The 20814-nt window shown below is 37.6% G+C and overlaps 1 protein-coding gene across 2 annotated transcripts; it reads left to right on the forward strand.

The window, feature by feature from the left end:
• Nucleotides 1-7035: 7035 nt before the first annotated feature.
• Nucleotides 7036-15315, forward strand: LOC104106203 (beta-amyrin synthase). 2 transcript variants are annotated; one of them, XM_009614693.4, is made up of 19 exons: nt 7036-7174; nt 7740-7978; nt 9594-9779; nt 9891-9980; nt 10167-10364; nt 10890-10974; nt 11117-11283; nt 11364-11552; nt 11648-11761; nt 11933-12052; nt 12158-12280; nt 12389-12487; nt 12582-12638; nt 12808-12854; nt 12940-13083; nt 13676-13853; nt 14089-14169; nt 14271-14354; nt 14945-15315. In XM_009614693.4, exons 2-19 carry the CDS (start codon nt 7778-7780, stop codon nt 15065-15067), a joined length of 2286 nt encoding a protein of 761 aa, XP_009612988.1. In that variant the 5' UTR covers nt 7036-7174; nt 7740-7777; the 3' UTR covers nt 15068-15315. The 2 variants fall into 2 exon arrangements, with proteins under 2 accessions (XP_009612988.1, XP_009612989.1); XM_009614694.4 differs by having other exon boundaries at nt 7101-7125.
• Nucleotides 15316-20814: the final 5499 nt, after the last annotated feature.

Below are 20814 nucleotides of genomic sequence, written 5' to 3' on the forward strand. Positions count from 1 at the left end.
GGTCGGTTCGGGTAAGTTCCTCGGCTTCATGGTGTCAAATCGGGGAATTGAGATCAACCCCGACAAAATCAAGGCCATCGAAGACATCACCATCGTGGACAACAAGAAAGCTGTACAAAGGTTAACAGGAAGAATTGCAGCCTTAGGCCGGTTCATTTCAAGATCATCAGATCGAAGTCACAATTTTTTCTCCCTACTCAAAAAGAAGAACGACTTCGTTTGGACACCGGAATGCCAACAAGCGTTACAGGATTTGAAACGATATCTATCGAGCCCACCACTGCTTCACACTCCAAAAATCGACAAAAAACTATACTTGTACTTGGCGGTATCAGAAGTCGCCGTAAGCAGTGTCCTAGTTCGAGAGGATCAAGGTACACAATTTCCCTTTTATTACGTAAGTCGGACCTTAGGAGAAGCGGAAACTAGGTATCTGCACTTAGAAAAATTGGTTTTTGCGCTGGTAAGCGCATCTAGAAAGGTAAGGCCGTACTTTCAATGTCACCCCATAAGCGTATTAACCACCTGCCCACTCCGTAATATTTTACATAGGCCCGAACTATCAGGCCGATTGGCCAAATGGGCCATCGAACTCAGTGGATACGATATCGAATATCAACTCCGTACGGCCATCAAGTCTCAAATTTTGGCAGACATCGTGGCCGACTTCATGCCAACCCTCATACCCGAAGTCGAAAAGGAACTCATTTTGAAATCAGGTATATCGTCCGGGGTATGGATCCTTTTTACGGACTGTGGTTCGAATATAAAGGGGTCCGGGTTAGGCATAGGTTTGAAACCCCACGGGTAATATTATTAGGCAAGCTTTTAAAACTATCAGATTAACTAACAACGAGGTTGAGTATGAAGCCATGATTGCAGGTGTCGAACTAGCTAGAAACTTGGGAGCACAAGTCATTGAGGCGCATTGTGACTCTTTGCTGGTGGTGAGTCAAGTAAACAAAACCTTCGAAGTCCGAGAAGGTAGGATGCAAAGGTATTTGGACAAACTGCTTATCACTTTACACCATTTCAAACAATGGACTCTACGACATGTTCCACGAGAACGGAATAATGAGGCCGATGCTCTTGCAAATTTGGGATCGTCGGTCGAGGTAGATGATTTGAGCTCGGGGACTGTCGTTCAACTTTCAAGATCGGTAATCGGAGAAATCCTACCCGAAGTCCTTTGGGCATACCACACAACGTCAAAATTCAGTACGGGGGCGACCCCATTCTCCTTAGTATATGGTTCTGAAGCATTGATACCAGTCGAAGTCGGCGAATCTAGTCCCAAATTTCGATTCACGACGGAAGAATCAAATAACAAGGCTATGAACACCAGCCTTGAATTATCGGACGAAGGACGAGAAGCTGCCCTCATCCGATTGGCCGCCCAAAAGCAATGAATCGAAAGGTATTATAATAGAAGAACTAAACTTCGCCATTTCAAGTCCGGGGACTTAGTGTTAAGAAAAGTTACCATCAATACTCGGAACCCAAACGAAGGAAAATTAGGACCAAATTGGGAAGGACCATACCAGGTGCTCGAGAATGTTGGAAAAGGATCATATAGGCTCGGCATCATAAACGACAAACAACTATCAAGCAGTTGGAATGTATCACATCTAAAACGGTACTACTGCTAAGGTACGACCTTTCCATATTCATCTAACTGACCCATGCAGAAGTCCGAACAAGAGCTAAAGAACTTTCGATTAAGAGCACGCGTTGCACTCTTTTTCCCTTAGACCGGTTTTTCTCCCAAATGAGTTTTTCGGCAAGGTTTTTAATGAGGCAACCATCGATCGTGCTGCACTTCAAACAATATATGAGGCCTCTTTTCGACAGACCTCGAATACCGGGGGAGCATCAGGGCCCTCAAATACATCGAGTTCAGATCAAATACATCGAGTTCAAATGCAAGAAAGTCATCTCACAACAATAGGGTTCCAACAGGAAAAATTGTAAGAGCCAAATGGTCAAAATGAACCATGCTCATATATATATTGGCCCAAACATAAACACATGCGCAATGACTTGAGATTTATTGTGCAACCAGAATTAAGATTCACTCAACTATTAAGCCTACGGGCTATTATTATTCCGAGTTCGAGCAAGCACTCTACCACTAAGCCTACGGGCTACTTACAATCTGAGTTCGAAATAATCACTCGAATATTAAGCCTACGGGCTACCTTTATCTCGAGTTCGAAACACTCACTCGACCATTGAGCCTACGGGCCACATTATCTCGAGTTCGAAACATTCACTCGACTATTAAGCCTACGGGCTATTGTTATTGCGAGTTCGAGCAAGCACTCACTCGACCATTGCGCCTACGGGCCACATTATCTCGAGTTCGAAACATTCACTCGACTATTAAGACTACGGGCTATTGTTATTCCGAGTTCGAGCAAGCATTCACTCGACCATTAAGCCTATGGGCTACTTGCAATTCGAGTTCGAAATAATCACTCGAATATTAAGCCTACAGGCTACCTTTATCTCGAGTTCGAAACACTCACTCGACCATTGCACCTACGGGACACATTATCTCGAGTTCGAAACATTCACTCGACTATTAAGCCTACGGGCTATTGTTATTCCGAGTTAGAGCAAGCACTCACTCGACCATTAAGTCTACGGGTTACTTACATTCCGAGTTCGAAATAATCACTCGACGGCTAAATAGCTACTTTTACTATGAGTTTACGTCAACTCAACCATTACATTACACCTACGGATTATGTTCCTTCAAAGTTTGAATCATCGACTCAACAAGCAAACCCAGGGGCTACAAATCTGATCGATCAGAGAGATTACTAGGTCAACATTCGATTAAAAGTCTTCACAAAAAGAAAACAAGTCGATCTGATTATACATATATATACAAAAATTACATACGAGATTAATATACAAACATGAAGAATCAGAAACTAAGCTTCCTGGTCGAGCTCTTCCCCGTCCCCGAATCCGCTTTCGCTGCCATCATCATCATCATCAGAAGCCAAGGCTTCAGCTTCAGCTTCCGCTTCAAGCTCTTTTGCCTTTTTTACCTCTTCGGTAAGATCGAAACCACGAGCGTGTATCTCCTCGAGGGTCTCCCTCCGAGACATGCACTTAGCAAGTTCGACAACCCAATGAGCTCGAGTATCGGCAGTCTTCACCGCTTTTCGGGCCTCCATCTGAGCAGCCTCAGCATCAACCCGATATACAACAATGGACTTATCCGCCAAGACTTTCGACGACTCAACCTCCGCCTTAGCCTCAGCAAGTCGTGTTTCAAGCTCCTCGATCTTCTTAGCTTGAACCAACCCCTTTTGCTTGACACTTCGAAGTTGAACATCGGCCGATAATAATTTTGTTAAGATGGTTTCTTTTTCCGCTGCCAGGCGGTCGAGGGTCTCCTTCCACCGATTGCATTCAGCTCGAATTTGATCGAATTCTTCTCGAAGTAACCCGATCTTTTCGATCTTTTGCTGCAACTGAGATAATGAAGGGTTAACTTCCACGTTTGAGTCAGGCCCATACTTTAACAGAACGAGGCTCACCTGCTTATCGAGTTCGACCCCTTCTTCACAGACCTTAGCCAAATCCGTTTGTAGGTCCTTTATAGCCTCGTCCTTTTGGCTGCAAAGAAGCCGCAAAGCATCTATCTCTCTCCTGAGACCTTCCGGAGCTCGGCCTCACATTGGCTAAGATCGACTCGAAACCTACTAATGGCATGTGCACAGTAAGAAACATGAGTCAAGTATGGAAGAATCATTACACGAGTAATGAAACGCTGAGCCTCCTCTAATAAAAGAGAAGCGTCACCGATATCAGAACCATCGTCGACTCCAGTAAAACAATCCCTAAAAGGATCCCCTGCACCAGAGCCTGTGCCGATATCGGGAGTCTTCAACTCTCGAGCTTCCTTCAGCGCCACCTCAGAAAAAGATGGAAGAGAAGGCGAGTCACCCATTGTCATAGCCCCGAGCAAATCTCTCGGAGTACTCCGGTCGAGATTCTGGTCTTCAGAAACAACCCCAAAAGGCACAGCCGCCATCGGCTTGGGAGCTCTGGCAACCTCGATGGCCTCCGTAGATCGGACTACCAAAGCCGAGGAGCTATTTTCTTCTTCTTCTCTCAGTTGTTGGACCGAGTCAATCGAAAGTGAAATTGCTTTTCTCCTCACCCTTCGAGTTTTGGGCTTGAGGTCCTCTGACCGAGAGGAAGCTTTTCACTTCTTATCTTCCCCCTGTTTAGGGACCAGGGCTTGTTTCCTTCTTCACCACTCGAAGGCCTTAAAGCGGCATCCCTGGTTACGCCTGCACAAGAGGAAATCGGTAACAAATAGAACGCAAAGAATACTTCGAAGTAAACAAGAAGCAAACCCTACCATGATTCTTGGCCTCCCATCTGCCTTTTGCCAAATCACGCCAAGCGCGCTCGTCGTAAGAGGAGGTTGAGGCCAACTTCCGAACCCAGTCCTCGAGGTCAGGCACCGCTTGTGGCATCCAAGGGGCAGCTGAACATCAGGGAAAGACATCAGAAAAAAGTCGGAAAAGTACCTAAAAAGTGAACAAAAATCACTTACGGTCAAAATTCCATTCTTCAGGGAACGACATCTTTTCCTCCGGAATGAGATCACGGGTCCTCACTCGAATATAATGACCCATCCAACCCTAATCCTTGTCTTCATCGATGCTCGACATCAATGCCTTCGATGCCCGACGATGAAGTCTGATTAGTCCTCGAAAGATCTGAGGCCGATACAGTCGTATGAGGTGGTTCAGAGAAAAATCCAACCCCCGGCTTTGATAGAGAAGAAGCGCAATAAGATCACTATACGCCATAAAGAGGGATGAATTTGGCCAAAGGTGACTTGATACTTTTTGCAGAAATCAATAATCACCGGGTCGACGGGCTCCAGTGTGAAGGGGTAAATATAAATACTTAAAAACCCCTCCACGTAAGTGGTAACATTCCCATCGGAAGACGGAATTTGCAACACGAACTCGGAACCCCAGTTGCAGTCTTTTCTGACAGCTTCAAGGTGATCTTCTGTTATAGAGCACATATACATCGATACGTGTTCACATTGACCCAGAACGGAAGAAGGGTTCTCCACCTTAAAATCGGTCTTCAAAATACACAGGCCAGGAACATAGTCATGAACTGACGGCTCTACCGGCGCCTTATCATCAGACGGTCGTGAGGAAGAAGCTTTTTCCTTCTGAGGTACGGTTTTGGAAGTTTTTGCCATCGATATGAAAGGAAAGAGTGCAAAAGAAGGTGAAGAAATAGACAACACCCAAATTCTGGTATGGGCGGTCCCGTAGCAGCGAAGTAGAGAGGATGAATAAGAAAGTTTGGAAGAAGAGAAGGCGCAAAAGTGGTAAAGGTTGTGTGGAAAGACTGTTTATAAACTAAGGCATGACGGTTCGGTATCAAAGATGGCCGACCACCATCTGGCACACATTAAATGCCTCGGTAAAACCGAGTCGATGGGACATCTACCACAAACGTCAAGATCGGGTTCGATAGAAACGTCAGCATAAATTTGATCGAGCCGCAGGAAAATCATATCGTTCCTCGCCACATCCTTTCCGAGAAACGAGGGGACTATCTGTGTACGGTCAAAATCGATTCTCAGTCATAAGGATCGGTCGAGACAATGACGTTTCAATCAAAGGGTATCCACATGACAAGCTCGAACGAATTCCGAAGTAGAGACGTCGAGCTTCGAACTATAAGACCAATCAACGGCAAAACTCGATATCATTATCGAGCCCGTGTCCGAATCGGACTACGGGACAACACCGATCGGCACAGGCCCCAAATATCGATGCCCCAAGACAGAACCGAGCTCGAACCAAAACTCGGGATTCAATTAATTCTTTAATAAGGTAAGTGGTTGGGATACATGGAGTAAATTCTTTGCTCTTGTTTTATACTCCTACTAGACTAGATGACTATAATCAAGTCTTTCAGTTGTTATATGCTACAAATTAAGTTTGTTTTATCTGAATTACAATGCCTCCAAAAAATGGAATTTAGATGTTGTACGATGAAATATATATACTACACAAATTAAATTAATAGAGAGTTCTACATATATACCAAATATATATAAAGTTTTCCATACCAAAGTTTCATTTCGACTTTTGCCACTTATTGTTGTGTATATCTGTCAACTTAATATTTCTAATGATTATATATCATTTTTGTAATCTATAAGAGATTATATGAAGTGTATTATTTTGGTATTTTATTAATTGAGACATTATATGAAGTGTACAAATATAGGAACTTTTTAAGGAAACATGTTGGTCTCCTTGTATCTTGGCTTACTTTTTAGATTTAAGTTGTCTATATAATTACTCAAAGAATGCAAATTTCTGGCGGACGTCCCGTCGAAAATTTGGTCATCAAAAAGGAATTTTGGATTAAAATATGTCAAAAAAATTTGCATTTTTAGTAGTTAAAGGCATGCCACTAGCATAAAAGTGATAAATATCTAGTAGTTGTTGGTGGTTAAAGGATATATAATGGATACATTGGTTTATATTAAAAACCTCTTTTTCTTTCACTTTATTATTAACAAACTTTGCACCATGCTTCAAAATCTAGAACTACCGACTTGAAAAGAAAAGTGAAAATAAATTCAATCAATTCTTATAAGTTTGCTCACGAAATATATATATATATATATAATATATATATATATATATATATATTTCGTGAGCAAACATTATCGCCAAATCAAATAATTTAAACTCTACATGAAAAATTTAAACGCTGCAACAAAAGAAGATGAGACAAAAAGAAAAAGGGAAAAAGCCAATAAATGGCATATTCATTACCATAATATAATGACAAATAAACTAACATTCCTTAATTTTTCTATAAATATTTGCATAGATCATTCACGTTTTTCACACCACAATCATAATTAATTTCTTATCTCCTGAAACCTACCAAAGTACCAAACAAAGTATCCTTTTCTTATATTGCTTTCTCTCCAAATTCCCCCTAAAAAAACTTGGTGAGTCTTTAACAGAAAATTAACAAATTTACCAGATTTCATTTCATCCCTTTTACACCTACACTCTTTCAGCAAATATTCCTCTTATTTAAGTGAGTCATCTCCTTTAATTTCCATATCCAATCTCTACATAACCTGCAGGTTTAGAAATTTTTCCCTTCTTGCACATTAATATCTCTGTCTCTCACACACACACACACACACAAAAAAAACCATTTTTGTTCACTTCATCTTCATTTTGCATGAAATATTTTGAAACTTGTAGGACCTTTTTTATGGGTTTGATTAAAAGGGGTGGTAGGTTTTGTTAAATTTCTTTGGTATGTGAGAATTTATATAGCCGAAATCACTTTATTTCGGATTGAGACATAGCTGTACTAGTAGTTATACATGGGGATTGGGGAAAGGAAAAGGTGATAGTTAGAATCGAATTCACAACTATTGCGTGAGAGATTCTAGCTTATAGCGTACCCGTAGTTCGACTTGTGTCTCCGCCCCTGCGTAGTATTGTCTTTATGCATTGACAAAATTATATTATTTGTCTGAAATGTAGGGTAAGGTTGCGTACAATAGATCCTTGTGGTCCGACCCTTCCCTGGATCCCGTGCATAACGGGAACTTAGTGCACCGAACTATCCTTTTTTATATAGCGAAATTACTGATTTCGCCACTGTCTTGACGTATCCTTTATTGGTTTTTTTCTTAGATCAACTCGGAGAGTAAAAGCTAGAAGAAAGTATAAAAATGTGGAAGTTGAAGATTGCAGAAGGACAAGATGGACCATATTTGTACAGCACAAACAACTACGTAGGACGTCAAACGTGGGAGTTCGATCCAAATGCAGGAACACAAGAAGAACGAAAGGAGATCGAAGAGGCTCGTCAACAATTTTGGAATAATCGGTATAAAGTAAAGCCAAGTGGAGATCTTCTTTGGCGAATGCAGGTAAATAGCCCGACATTTATATCAGCCCAATAAATACGTGACGCATATCTTAACATATATAGTTATCACTAAATTAATAGATTTATGAGCAAATATGGTTCCCAAGTTAACAGGTTAGTGTAATCTTATTTATCACTACTAAACAAATAAGAATTAGCGACGAACAAATTCTATAGTCAAAGAGAAAAATCCATCGCTAATTTAGCGTCGAATTAGCGGCTAATTATCAAGAAGTTTTATTACCTACAAGTGATTTAATAATATACTATCGGCGAAGTTCGTAGCTAATTCATTTTTTTTATAGTGTTATATGTGCAATGTTTGAGTTGGAATTTTATTTTCTGAAACATTCTGGCTTTCGTACCCTAGTGGTTCTCCAAAATCACAACACACTTGTGAAAGACTTTTAACAAATTCATTTTAATAGTATATTGAGTTCAACTCGTAACACTACGGTTTGAAATATGGTCATAAAAATAATGAACAAAATTTAAAAAATTAAAGTCACGTTGTTAATCATATAGTATTATTGCTTCTTTTGACGAATACAAGAAAAAGATTTAAAAAACGATAGAACAAGGAGTTTTATGAATAATTGATAAAGCTCACTAAAAAAACAAGCTGACAAACTAAAGGGTAAAAGACAAAATTGAACATCACAAAGGAAAGTTATAGTGCTGTTTGGTATTATATCATCGAATGTTTGACTTTATATTAAAGTCAATATTTAATAAATTTAGTTGGAATGTAAATTATCTTCTCTTCGCTTTTTCAACAAATTATGAGTATTTATTTTTTTATTATATTCCATGTCCAATCAAAATAGCACCATATAACTTGAAAGGGAAATTTCACTTTTAATCCCTCAATTATCAACAAATTCTAATTTTGGTCCTGATGTTATTTGGTTAAGCAAATTTAGCCTTCAGTTAAACGAGTGATGCTTTACAAACTTAGGGAATTATATAGCATTACATCATTTGACTACCCATACGTGTTACTCCCTCTGTCCAAATTTATACGGTGGAACTTGAATTTCGAGAACCGGGCATCTTAATTTTGATCGTGAATTCGAATATAAAATCTTTAAGTTTTTAGAATCAAAATTTATATATTTGAAAATAACATAAAAGTAATATAAGTCCCAATATTTAATAATTCAAGATATCTAAAAGACAAAAAGTTTCCTCGAAACCCGAACCTCATTACGGACGTAGGAAGTACATGTTAAGTCTATATGCAATACAATAATAACATACCCAATATTATCCCATAACATTGGGTAGAAGGAAGGTAGTGTGTACGCATACCTTACCCCTAACTTGTGAGTATAGAGAGGTTATTTTCAATAGACCTTCGACTCAGAAAAGTATAAGCACCACATTGTTGAAAATATAGACAACAAGGTACACAACAAGACAGTAAGGTTATACAATCAAATAAAACAACGGGCAGTCGTAAAAACCTAATACCAAAGAAAGCTAACTCTGCTACCCTAATTTCTCTACGTCCGTACCTTTCTTCAAGGATCATGTACTGCTTCTAACTAAACAATACTGTTAAGGCAATATGTTCTAAAAATAATCTAAATGTCACATTTTTTCTATGTATGCAGTTTCTTCGAGACAAGAATTTCAAACAAACAATTCCAGCAGTAAAAGTAGAAGAAGGGGAAGAAATTAGCCATGAAGTTGCCACAGCCGCACTTCGTAGAGCTGTTCATTTCTTTTCAGCATTACAGGCTAGTGATGGTCATTGGCCTGCTGAAAATGCTGGTCCTTTATTCTTTCTTCCACCTTTGGTATGTTTTTATTTAGACTTATTTATTACTGACAGGTAAAAGAACTTTTATATCGTCGTGTATTTTAACTTACTGTAACATGTTACTTTTTCCACGTCACAAAAAATGCAGGTTATGTGTATGTATATCACCGGTCATCTTAATACTGTATTCCCAGCAGAACATCGGAAGGAAATTCTTCGGTATATATACTGTCACCAGGTACTTGACTAAATGTTTCAATGAATACTATGTTATTCTACTAAAGTTTGTTTTGCAGATTCCTAAATAATTTAACTTATATAAGCTGACAGTATAAAAAGTTTTACACTTTAGACAATATACACTTGTCGGTGCATAAAAGTTAAACTCATTTCTGAATTACTAACGGCCTTATGTATTATTCAGAATGAAGATGGTGGGTGGGGTTTGCACATAGAAGGTCATAGTACCATGTTCTGTACATCACTGAGTTACATATGCATGAGGATCCTTGGCGAAGGACCGGATGGTGGTGAAAACAATGCCTGTGCTAGAGCAAGGAAATGGATTCTTGATCATGGTAGTGTCACCGCGATTCCTTCGTGGGGTAAAACATGGCTCTCGGTATGATTATCCTAACAACTCTTTTAGAGTATTATAAATTAGAGATTTAGCTTATTTACACTTAGCGTGTACACACTTTTTTTAACACTATTAGTGTATTTTAACCTGTTGTAATTTGCCTTATCTTATAAGTTACGGATTCCTACTTATTGTAGAATGTTCCATGTCGTTATATTTATTATAAATTGGGGTGTGACTCTTCCCCAGACCCTGCATGAACGTGAGATGCTTTGTTCACTGGAATTAACTTATATAATACATGATGGTCTGCAAAATTTCACACTATTAGCGTATTTTAACTTGTTGTCGCAAGTAACCTGCATCTATTCCTACGCTACTAATCCCACTTATTGCGGATAGTTAACTTTAGTTATCGTTATGTGACCTGATAGTGTAAAGTTCTTTTACACAATTATTATGTAGATGTTACACTCAGTAAATTGTATCATTCCTATTGTCAAGTGAACCTTCAACTGTCATGTATATATGCCTTCTTTTTGCTGAGAAACTTCCCTTATTTCATAGATTCTTGGAGTTTTTGAGTGGTTAGGAACCAACCCAATGCCCCCTGAGTTTTGGATTCTTCCATCTTTTCTTCCCGTGCATCCAGGTTGGTCAATCACTTTATTCCTCATGCATAATTCGTACACATCCTAAAATTTTTAGTTCATGTTGTTGTAGATATTAATTTTCAGGATTTGCTATGCAACATTTCGATCTACCTCGTATTTTGACTCTCAATTTAAATGCAGCAAAAATGTGGTGTTACTGTCGAATGGTCTACATGCCAATGTCTTATCTATATGGGAAGAGGTTTGTTGGTTCAATCACACCTCTTATTTTACAACTGAGGGAAGAGTTATATGATCAACCATATGATGAAATTAATTGGAGAAAAGTACGCCATGTATGTGCTAAGGTAAAAAAAGATATCAGTATTGAAGTTAATATGTAAATAAACATCCCTTTTAGAAATGCTAAAACACATACTTGTTGCAGGAGGATCTCTACTACCCTCATCCCTTGGTTCAAGATTTGATGTGGGACAGTCTCTACATATGTACCGAGCCTTTATTGACTCGCTGGCCTGTCAACAAGCTGAGAAATAAAGCTCTTGAAGTTACCATGAAACACATACACTATGAAGATGAGAATAGTAGATACATCACCATTGGATGTGTCGAAAAAGTATGGCAACTGATTCATTTTGAACAGATTGCATAAATGTATTTTCTTAATGAATTCAATTGTTAGACACTGATGTAACACTTTGGATGGTGTAGGTATTGTGCATGCTTGCTTGTTGGGTTGAGGATCCCAACGGCGATTATTTCAAAAAACATCTTGCTAGAATCCCAGATTATTTATGGGTAGCTGAAGATGGAATGAAAATGCAGGTTGGTAGATCTGAATTATACTATTTCGTAAACCGTAATGAGTTAAAATAGGATTTCTTTTGCACTTAACGCATGTTTGTAAAATAAAAAATCTAGTCTCCTTTTTTTCTTTTTTTAATTGATGCAAAGAATGTTTGCTGAAATATCTGACTGTTTGTTGTTGAATTGCAGAGTTTTGGTAGTCAAGAATGGGATACTGGTTTTGCTATTCAAGCTCTATTAGCCAGTGAGATGAATGATGAGATAGCAGACACTCTTAAAAGAGGACACAACTTTATAAAAGAATCACAGGTTTGGATGTTTAAATCATGAACACCTGTTCTTTGTATTCGACTGTTCTCTCAAATAATGGTTCCTTTTCAGCTAAGCCTTATTAAAGTAAGTTACTTCTTGCAGGTGAAGGAGAATCCTTCTGGTGATTTTAAATCAATGTATCGGCATATTTCAAAAGGATCGTGGACATTTTCAGATCAAGATCATGGATGGCAAGTCTCTGATTGCACTGCCGAAGCACTAAAGGTATCTAACTTTCCCATGAAATAAAATTTCCACTTCTTGTAATTGCAGAAAAATGATAAGATAATGCTAGTAAATTTGCCTGAACTCTTCTTTCTTTTGTTTCTCTAGTGCTGCCTTCTCTTCTCTACAATGCCCCCTGAATTAGTTGGTGAGGCAATGGAACCTCGGCGACTGTATGACTCGGTGAATGTTATTCTTTCCTTACAGGTAAAAATGTGTCCTGAAATTATTAGTCATTTAATCTGAAGTTGTTTTCTGTTTTTAACAGTAATCATAAGATCCATTTTAAATAAAACTGCAGAGTAAAAATGGAGGCTTAGCAGCGTGGGAGCCTGCGGGGGCCTCAGAGTATTTGGAGGTAACTTTTCTGCCAAGTAAAATAATCGTTATATTTGAGTTTGAGATTCACGACATAGGAATTTCTATCTCCATGCTTTATTTCAAGGTTGTTAAAAGCCTTCAACTTGTTCTATTGTCTTCCCCAACCTGAATAATTAACTTTCTTGTTCTGTTTTATTCACTGACAGTTGCTCAATCCTACTGAATTTTTCGCGGACATTGTGATTGAGCACGAGTAAGTGTACTTTCTCTAGTTCCCCTCTTTCCCTTTTCCCTTGTTAGTCTCCATTTTACATGACACTGATTAAATGTCAATCCAGGTACGTCGAGTGTACTGCCTCATCAATTCAAGCTCTTGTTCTGTTTAAGAAGCTGTACCCTGGACACCGAACAAAAGAGATAGACAATTTCATTGCTAATGCTGTTAAATATCTTGAAGATGTACAGATGCCTGATGGTTCATGGTATATTACATTTTTCTTCCGAAAACCCTTGAACTTACAACATATAGAGGGTGTTTGGCTAAGCTTATAAGCTGGTCAAACTGGCTTATGATTAACTTCGGCTTATCTACGCGTTTGGTAAACACCCAAAAGTGCTTATAAGCTAAAAATAGTCATAAGTCATAAGTTGGTCACCCCCAACTTATGGCTTTTCAGCTTATAAGCACTTTTAGTTTGACCAAGATTTTTACTAATTTATCCTTAGTAATATTTTTTAATTCATAAAATATTTTTCCCAAAATAAATTTCCTAACTTTCTCTTCATTCCATATTCGTTGTTCATCCTTTTCATTACAAAGAAACTTTTTAATTCATAATCTTTTGTAAAGTTTTTAAGGATATTTTTGTCATTTTAATAAAAGAACAGCTTATCAGCACTTTTCTACCAAACACATCAACTGCTTATTATCAGTTTCAGCACGTCTATCTAAACACGTAAATACTTATTTAAAAAATCAGTTTCAGCACTTCAAACTTATCAGTTATTTACAATCAGCTAATCCAAACGGGTTCATAGTTCGGTAACATATGACACGAGTAATCATATTAACAGGTATGGTAACTGGGGTGTGTGCTTCACATATGGTTCATGGTTTGCTCTTGGAGGACTTGCTGCAGCAGGCAAGAGTTACAGCAGCTGTGCAGCTGTTCGTAAAGGCGTTGAATTTCTGTTACAAACACAAAGGTCTGATGGTGGTTGGGGCGAAAGCTACCGTTCTTGCCCAGACAAGGTAATGTAAAAGCAAAAATGCTAACTACAACTACGTGCGTCTCAATCTTTACGTAGTTAGGGTCGGCCATATGAATTCTCAATAATCATACCGGTCCATTTTGGAACCCTTTCATGACAACATTCAATAATTTAGAACAAGTTTTCTAACATTGGAGGTTTTCTACATTTTCTATTAACACGCTTACCCTGTGGAAAAGACAACTGTGACTCAACTTTGTATTTGATCAAAACAGGTATATAGAGAACTTGAAACAGATAACTCAAATCTTGTACAAACTGCATGGGCATTGATGGGATTGATTCACTCTGGCCAGGTAAACTCCTTGTTACTACTAATAAATGCTAATTTATTCCAAAATCATAGTAAAACATTTTCTTCTTCAAAACTAATTTACCAACTTTCCCATTTTTACAGGTTGGCAGAGATCCAAGGCCCCTCCACCACGCAGCAAGGCTGTTGATTAATTCTCAAATGGAAGATGGTGACTTCCCACAGCAGGTAATTAGTCTACAAATTACAAGCTTAAACAAAGGAGAAAAGTCGTCACCAAAGGCCCTCGGGGATTTCTCGAATATTAAACAACAACAACTAAAAAACCAGTATAGTCCCACAAGTGGGATCTGGGAGGGTAAATAGTACGCAGACCTTACTCCTACGGTGAATATAGAGAGACTGTTTCCAGTAGACTCTCGGCACGAGGAAAAATGAGAATAGAGCAGTAGCAACAAGCAGTAACGAGAACAAGATAAAAGAAAACAAGGCAAAAAGAACAACATGTAGTGATAGAAATCTACAATATTAGAATACAAGACTGCCACTAATAACATCGGAATTGTCCGGAAACACACTGAACTACCTACTAACCTACAACCTTAATTCTCGACCTCCGCACCTCCTATCAAGGGTCATGTTAAAACAAAGTCATCTTGTCTAATCACCTCTTCCCAATACTTCTTTGGCCTACATCTACCTCTCACAAGACCCACCAAATCCTTACGGGGGGGCATCCGTGCTTCTAATTTCTCGATTATTAAAAAAAATTGGTCTTATCAAAATATATCTGATTTGTGTTTAATATATATGTGCAGGAAATTACTGGTGTTTTCATGAAGAATTGCATGTTACACTATGCAGCATACAGAAATATATATCCATTATGGGGTTTGGCTGAATACCGCAAAAATGTCCTATCACCGTTACAAAACAACTAAATAATTTGACTGCAGCCTTCTTCAAAAAGAGAGAGATATGACAGAAATCTGCTTAATAGAATATAGTTTGGTCCTTATTGTTTACCCCCAAAAGAATGTATTTTATTGTTTGTTGTGTTAATATAAGTGATGTAAATAAAATAAAAAAATCATAGCCTAAGCTACAATTATTAGTTTGTATGCATAATTTGTGAATAAAGGAAATTATAAAGGAAAAAAAGAAAGTTGCCTTGCTCTTGTTTCATTCATTCCCCCTCCCTCTTTTCTGCTTCAAATTTTTCCCTTCTATGTTTTGCTTAAAATTAGGTTAATTAAGCCCACCTCTTACTACTATTATTTAGTACATTAGTAATAATGTACAACTAGCGGCGGCAAACGGGCGGGTCAGGTCGAATATGGGCTGGTCGAAAACTGGTAATGTAAAAATAGATAAAGTAACCGACTCAACCCATATTTAATACGGATAAAAAATGAGTTAACCGACGGATAATACGGGTAACCATATGTGTAACCATACTATCAATGGCTTTTTGAATATGATCACTTTTGAGAGAATTCCTAGGGACCCCCAATTTAAGTCTTTACAAATATAAAAGTTAAAACTCATTAGTTATCCATTGGTTATCTGTTTTCTAAGTGTATAATATGATTCTTATCTATGTTTGACCCGTTTTTAAAAAGTTCATTATCCAACCCATTTTTTAACGGATAATATAGATGGATGATTATTTTTTTTAATCCAATTTGCCACCACTGTGCACTACTTTAGCATCTCTTGATATTCTATATACTTTAGTTGGTTAAAATGTAGATGCTGCAATATTCAATAGATTGTAATATAAATCTGTATAATCACCATTTTCACTTTTATAATTTGCATATCCGATTCTTGTTGCTAGTGATAGATTTCGAGTAAGAACAAGCTGCACTAGTGATAGATTTCGAGTAAGAACAAGCTGCACTAAAAGCAACAAACTTAAGACTGCAAACATGAAAAAACTACTCAAAATCAAGAAACTGATAAAGTTTATACTTCCATGAAGTCATCAACCTGAACTGGAAGCTGAGTTTGAACAGCGATGACGCGATGAGGGGCAAGAGGCCCTGATATTCCGGTGGTTTCAGTGGTACCTCATCCGGAGGCCGGGATCATTCTAGGAGAGGCCATTCTAGCAGGCCAGTTCCCTCAACATGATCTTTCACAAACATCACAGTCACTAATAAATTGTTGAACTTTTTTCCTCAAAAGGGTAGCCCGGTGCACTAAGTTTCCGCTCTGCGCGGGGTCCAGGGAAGGGCCTGACCACAAGAGTCTATTGTACGCAATCTTACCTGTATTTCTGCCAGAGGCTATTTCCACGGTTGTTTGAACCTTTTTCCTCAAACCCTTGCAATAAAAGTTTGTATGAAGTGTCATGAAGATTTTCTTGGTTGCTACTATGGAATTGTTCAATAATCACCTTTAATGAGGGAGATTCCTCGTCAAGATAAATACGTCGTTTGAAATACAACACTCCATCTCGAAAACTCCAGGAACCAATAGCCTCACCATCTTGTACTAAGCGAACCAAATGTTGGATGTTGGGGCTAGTCGAATGTTCTTCCTTAATTGTTTCTAGCCACCCTGGAACTAGTAAAGTAATGACCTTCAAATTACCATCAACATCAGAATTTCTTAGCAAAAGTGCATCAGCCGCGATATTTTCTTTCCCTTATTCTTGCATTCTTTTTGAGCATTTGTGCAAGATGATTAGCTATCTTTCAAACTGATAAAATACCATTCGGATTTTGTCTTGTAGCCCAACTACTTCGGATTCGCGCCAGAAAATATCACTTTGAGGGATAAAACGCTCCTTATTAAATATACTTTATTCTCAAAAATCGAACATGAAATTAATGGTTAAAGATACATGATACTTATTACCCAACCATAAGGTTTGGCTGTATCTAAGTGGATATCCTTTTTTGCTTTTATGTATTCACTACCAAAAGTCTCTCCATCTTTCTAGCACCTCACTCTCTTGTTAACTATTTTAAAGGAAAAAGCTAATCATGCTCCAAAATTACTTATTGTTATATTATTTGATTTGATATAAATGTGTATTGGTAAAACTTACCCTCTCTAATTCTAAGATGGGAAATTATTTTCTTGAATTCTTAATTCTTATTGCACCTTTTATTGTCATATGGCAATCATCTATGGCAAATAAATCTAAGAATCCTTCATGTGAAAGACAACAAAATTTCTTGTTCATCTCAAAGGGAAGTGAATCTCACTGATCTGCCATTTGGCATTATAATCAACATTCTCAACAGATTGCCATTTAAATCTCTCTTCCAAATCCGTCTCGTTTGCAAATCATGGCGTTCTCTGTTATCCACACCAGAAATCGCCACGCGTATCAACAAAATATCTGATGAAGTTTACACACTGTTGAGTAATAGTGTTGTTTCATGCCCTGGTAATGTGATATGGAAATTCAAGATTCCAATAGAATTGCATTCTTTAGATTATATGCTATTGAAACATGTTAATGGTATACTTTGCATTTGTGGACCTGAGTGGGTTGCTCTAGTGGTAAGCATCATCCACTTCCAACTAAGAGGTTGTGAGTTCGAGTCATCCCAAGAGCAAGGTTGGTAGTTTTTGGAGGGAGGGAGCCGAGGGTCTATCGGAAACAGGCTCTCTACCCCAGGGTAGGGGTAAGGTCTGCGTACACACTACCCTCCCCAGACCCCACTAGTGAGATTATATTATTGTTGTTGTTGTTGTTTGCATTTGTGGACCTTTATTGTCCCATGTTTCTTATGTCTACTTGTGGAACTCTTTAACTAAAGAATTCAAAGCTTTGCCTAAGCCAAGTATTCATTTGGGATATGTTGCTGATAACTTTATACAAAGTAATGAGGGTACTACAACATGAGAGAAAACTCGATTCACGGATTGAAATTTACTCTTTGAATCGCAATTGTTGGAAAAGGGTTAGGGACTCATGCTCGAATAGTGAAATCACCGGAAGTGAGAGAGATGTGAGTGTCAATAGCTATGTCAGGAGTTTTTCGGTATATAGGAATGCCAGGTCGGATAGATTTCCTTATGGTGATTTAACTCTTGATCTGGAGAAAGAAGTGATCACTGAGGTGGATTCTAGGTATGTATATGACATTCCTTATGGATTCTAGGATTCAATCTGACTTGAAAAACGAAAACAGCCTTGTCTATCGGAAACAGCCTCTCTACTTGCACAAGGTAGGGTTAAGGTCTGCATACACACTACCCTCCTCATACCCCACTTGTGGGAATATACTGGGTATGTTGTTGTTGTTGTTATTGTAGTCTGACTTAAAAAATGATTAAATCATCGAGATGGCTTTTTTTAATTTAACAGAAGTAAGCATTGTGGAGCAATCACTTGGAGAAATGAAAGGGATGCTATGTTATTGACATATCCTGAAGATGATATGGTTCTATGCCAGAGCTCATATGGCCAGACATATTCGTTCGCTTTTGCTGGGAGCCTTGTTTTACTCAATACAGATCATGACAGTCTTGACTAATAGGTGGGAATCCTTTGAATTTTCTTGATATTTGGATTTAGGTTGTATCCACGACTTTGTAGATCTTTTAATACTGTTAGTGCATAGAACTTAAACTCTTTGCATTTTGATTTTGTTTCCAAATGTTTCTGTAGCATAGTGAAAATATGGCGTGTTCGTCCTTGAAGAGCATAATCTTTTGTTACTGAGTAAGCCTGGGCATATTTTCAACTATTCGCCGTGGATTGAGGCCTTTTCGGACAATGCCAGAGAAGCTTTTAGATGATATATACCAGAAAAAAATATGCTTCAATCCCAAACAAGTTTGGAGTCGGCTATTAGAACTCTAACATAGTACCTAAGTGAAAGCTAATGTACCCTCCACTTAGCTATACTGAAGTCTGTCAATAAGCTTGTAACTTGAGATATACAACCTCACCAACAGAAAACTCTATTTCCTATGCTTAGAATCATAAAAACATTTCATGTGATTCTGTGCTACTGGAGTCCTTTTGGTTGTGAAATGAAAACTCATATTATAACAGAATTCTGCCCAAGACAATCAACTTTGATTTCAAGAAGTAATATTGCTATTATATTAGTCTGTCGATATATGTTACAAATAATGTAAACCGGGGTCGCTTCGCACTAGACATTGCTTTGGACCAACAGTTCACATGACAGGTGCACGAGTTCCGGCTATCCGAAAAATGCAGACTAAAGTGTAAGGTATGAGAAAAATTAAGATTATTAGGCTAGACTCTAGAGGGAGAGTTTGTCACCTCTCAGTAACATCTCAAGACGATAACGAAATAATTTTTTTTGTTTCCCACCCAGTGTACAGTATCCACATTGGGTCCTGAGTAAATTCGGATTCATGCCGGTAAGTCCTAACAAAAACGACTCCATACACTTGGCTCGAACGTGAGACCTGTGATTAAGGATGATTGAATGCTTACTACTCCACCATAAACTTGTTGGTAAGAATAAAACAATATTACAAGAAATAATATTTTTCATAGTATGAGTTAAACGAGCTAAAAAAGGAAAATAGAGATATTAAAATCAGTCTTCCATTAAATATGCCACGTGAAATTAATGGAATTTTGATGAAGAATTGCATGTTGCATTATCAAGAATACCCAAAAAATATATGATCGTTTTGGTACTCCAGGGTGTGGTTTAGTAATCATTCAATTGGGATGAAATTACACTAATATGCAATTTAGTCATTATTTTTTCTTAGTCTTCTACATCTAAATTTGTATAATTTCTTTTTGTATTTGGAGCATTTGGAAATTTCGATATTATTCATACTATTTACAAGAATTCAAAATTATTTAACTATTCAATTGTTTAAAATCTAAAAATAGAAGATCTTTATACAAATAGCCTGCTAGATTTATTATTATTTACTTTTTTCAGTTAGTATACATATATATTATGCACCGACTATAAACGATAATACACATTATATGTGCATTATACATTATAAGTTCATAAACTATTTTTGGTTTAAGCGGTTGGATGAAGTTATTTAACTTAATTCTTATAAAAAAGGTAGAAAAATAGGTCTAGTTGTAGAGGCGAACTACTATTAAAAAAATAACATACTAAAAATGCCCACTAAATTATACTTTATACTTCTACTTTCAACAATTCAAACTTATTTAATTACTCAAATGTTTAAAATCTCAAAAAATAAGAAAAGAAAAATTGGGTCGCTAGTTCCATAGCGACCTAGTGTTAATAAAAGTAACTTACTAAAAGGGCCCATTAGCTTACAAAAATTCTAAATTCGTCCCAAACTTCCCACTATATATTTAACTCAAAAGTCAAAACCCATAACTATTCAAATGCTTAAAATCTCAAAAAAAAAAAAAAAAAAAAAAAATACGGTCGCCAGTTCTAAAGGCGACACTAGTGTTAATAAAAAGAATTACTAAAACTGCCCGCTAACTTACTAAAAGTTCTAAATTCGGCCCAAACTTTTCACCATATATGACTCGAAAACCCAATTAACTATTCAAATGTTTAAAATCTCCACACCCGAAAAAAAAAAAAAAAAGGGAAAAGTAGACTAGTAGAGTCGCCAGTTCTATAGGGCCTAGTGCTAATTCTTCTACAAAACTTACTAAAAGTGCCCACTAACTTACTAAATATTCTAAATTCGGCCCAAACTTTCCACCATATATAACTCGAAAACCCCC

The sequence above is a fragment of the Nicotiana tomentosiformis genome, chromosome 6 (assembly GCF_000390325.3).
Source record: "Nicotiana tomentosiformis chromosome 6, ASM39032v3, whole genome shotgun sequence".
Taxonomy (NCBI): domain Eukaryota; kingdom Viridiplantae; phylum Streptophyta; class Magnoliopsida; order Solanales; family Solanaceae; genus Nicotiana; species Nicotiana tomentosiformis.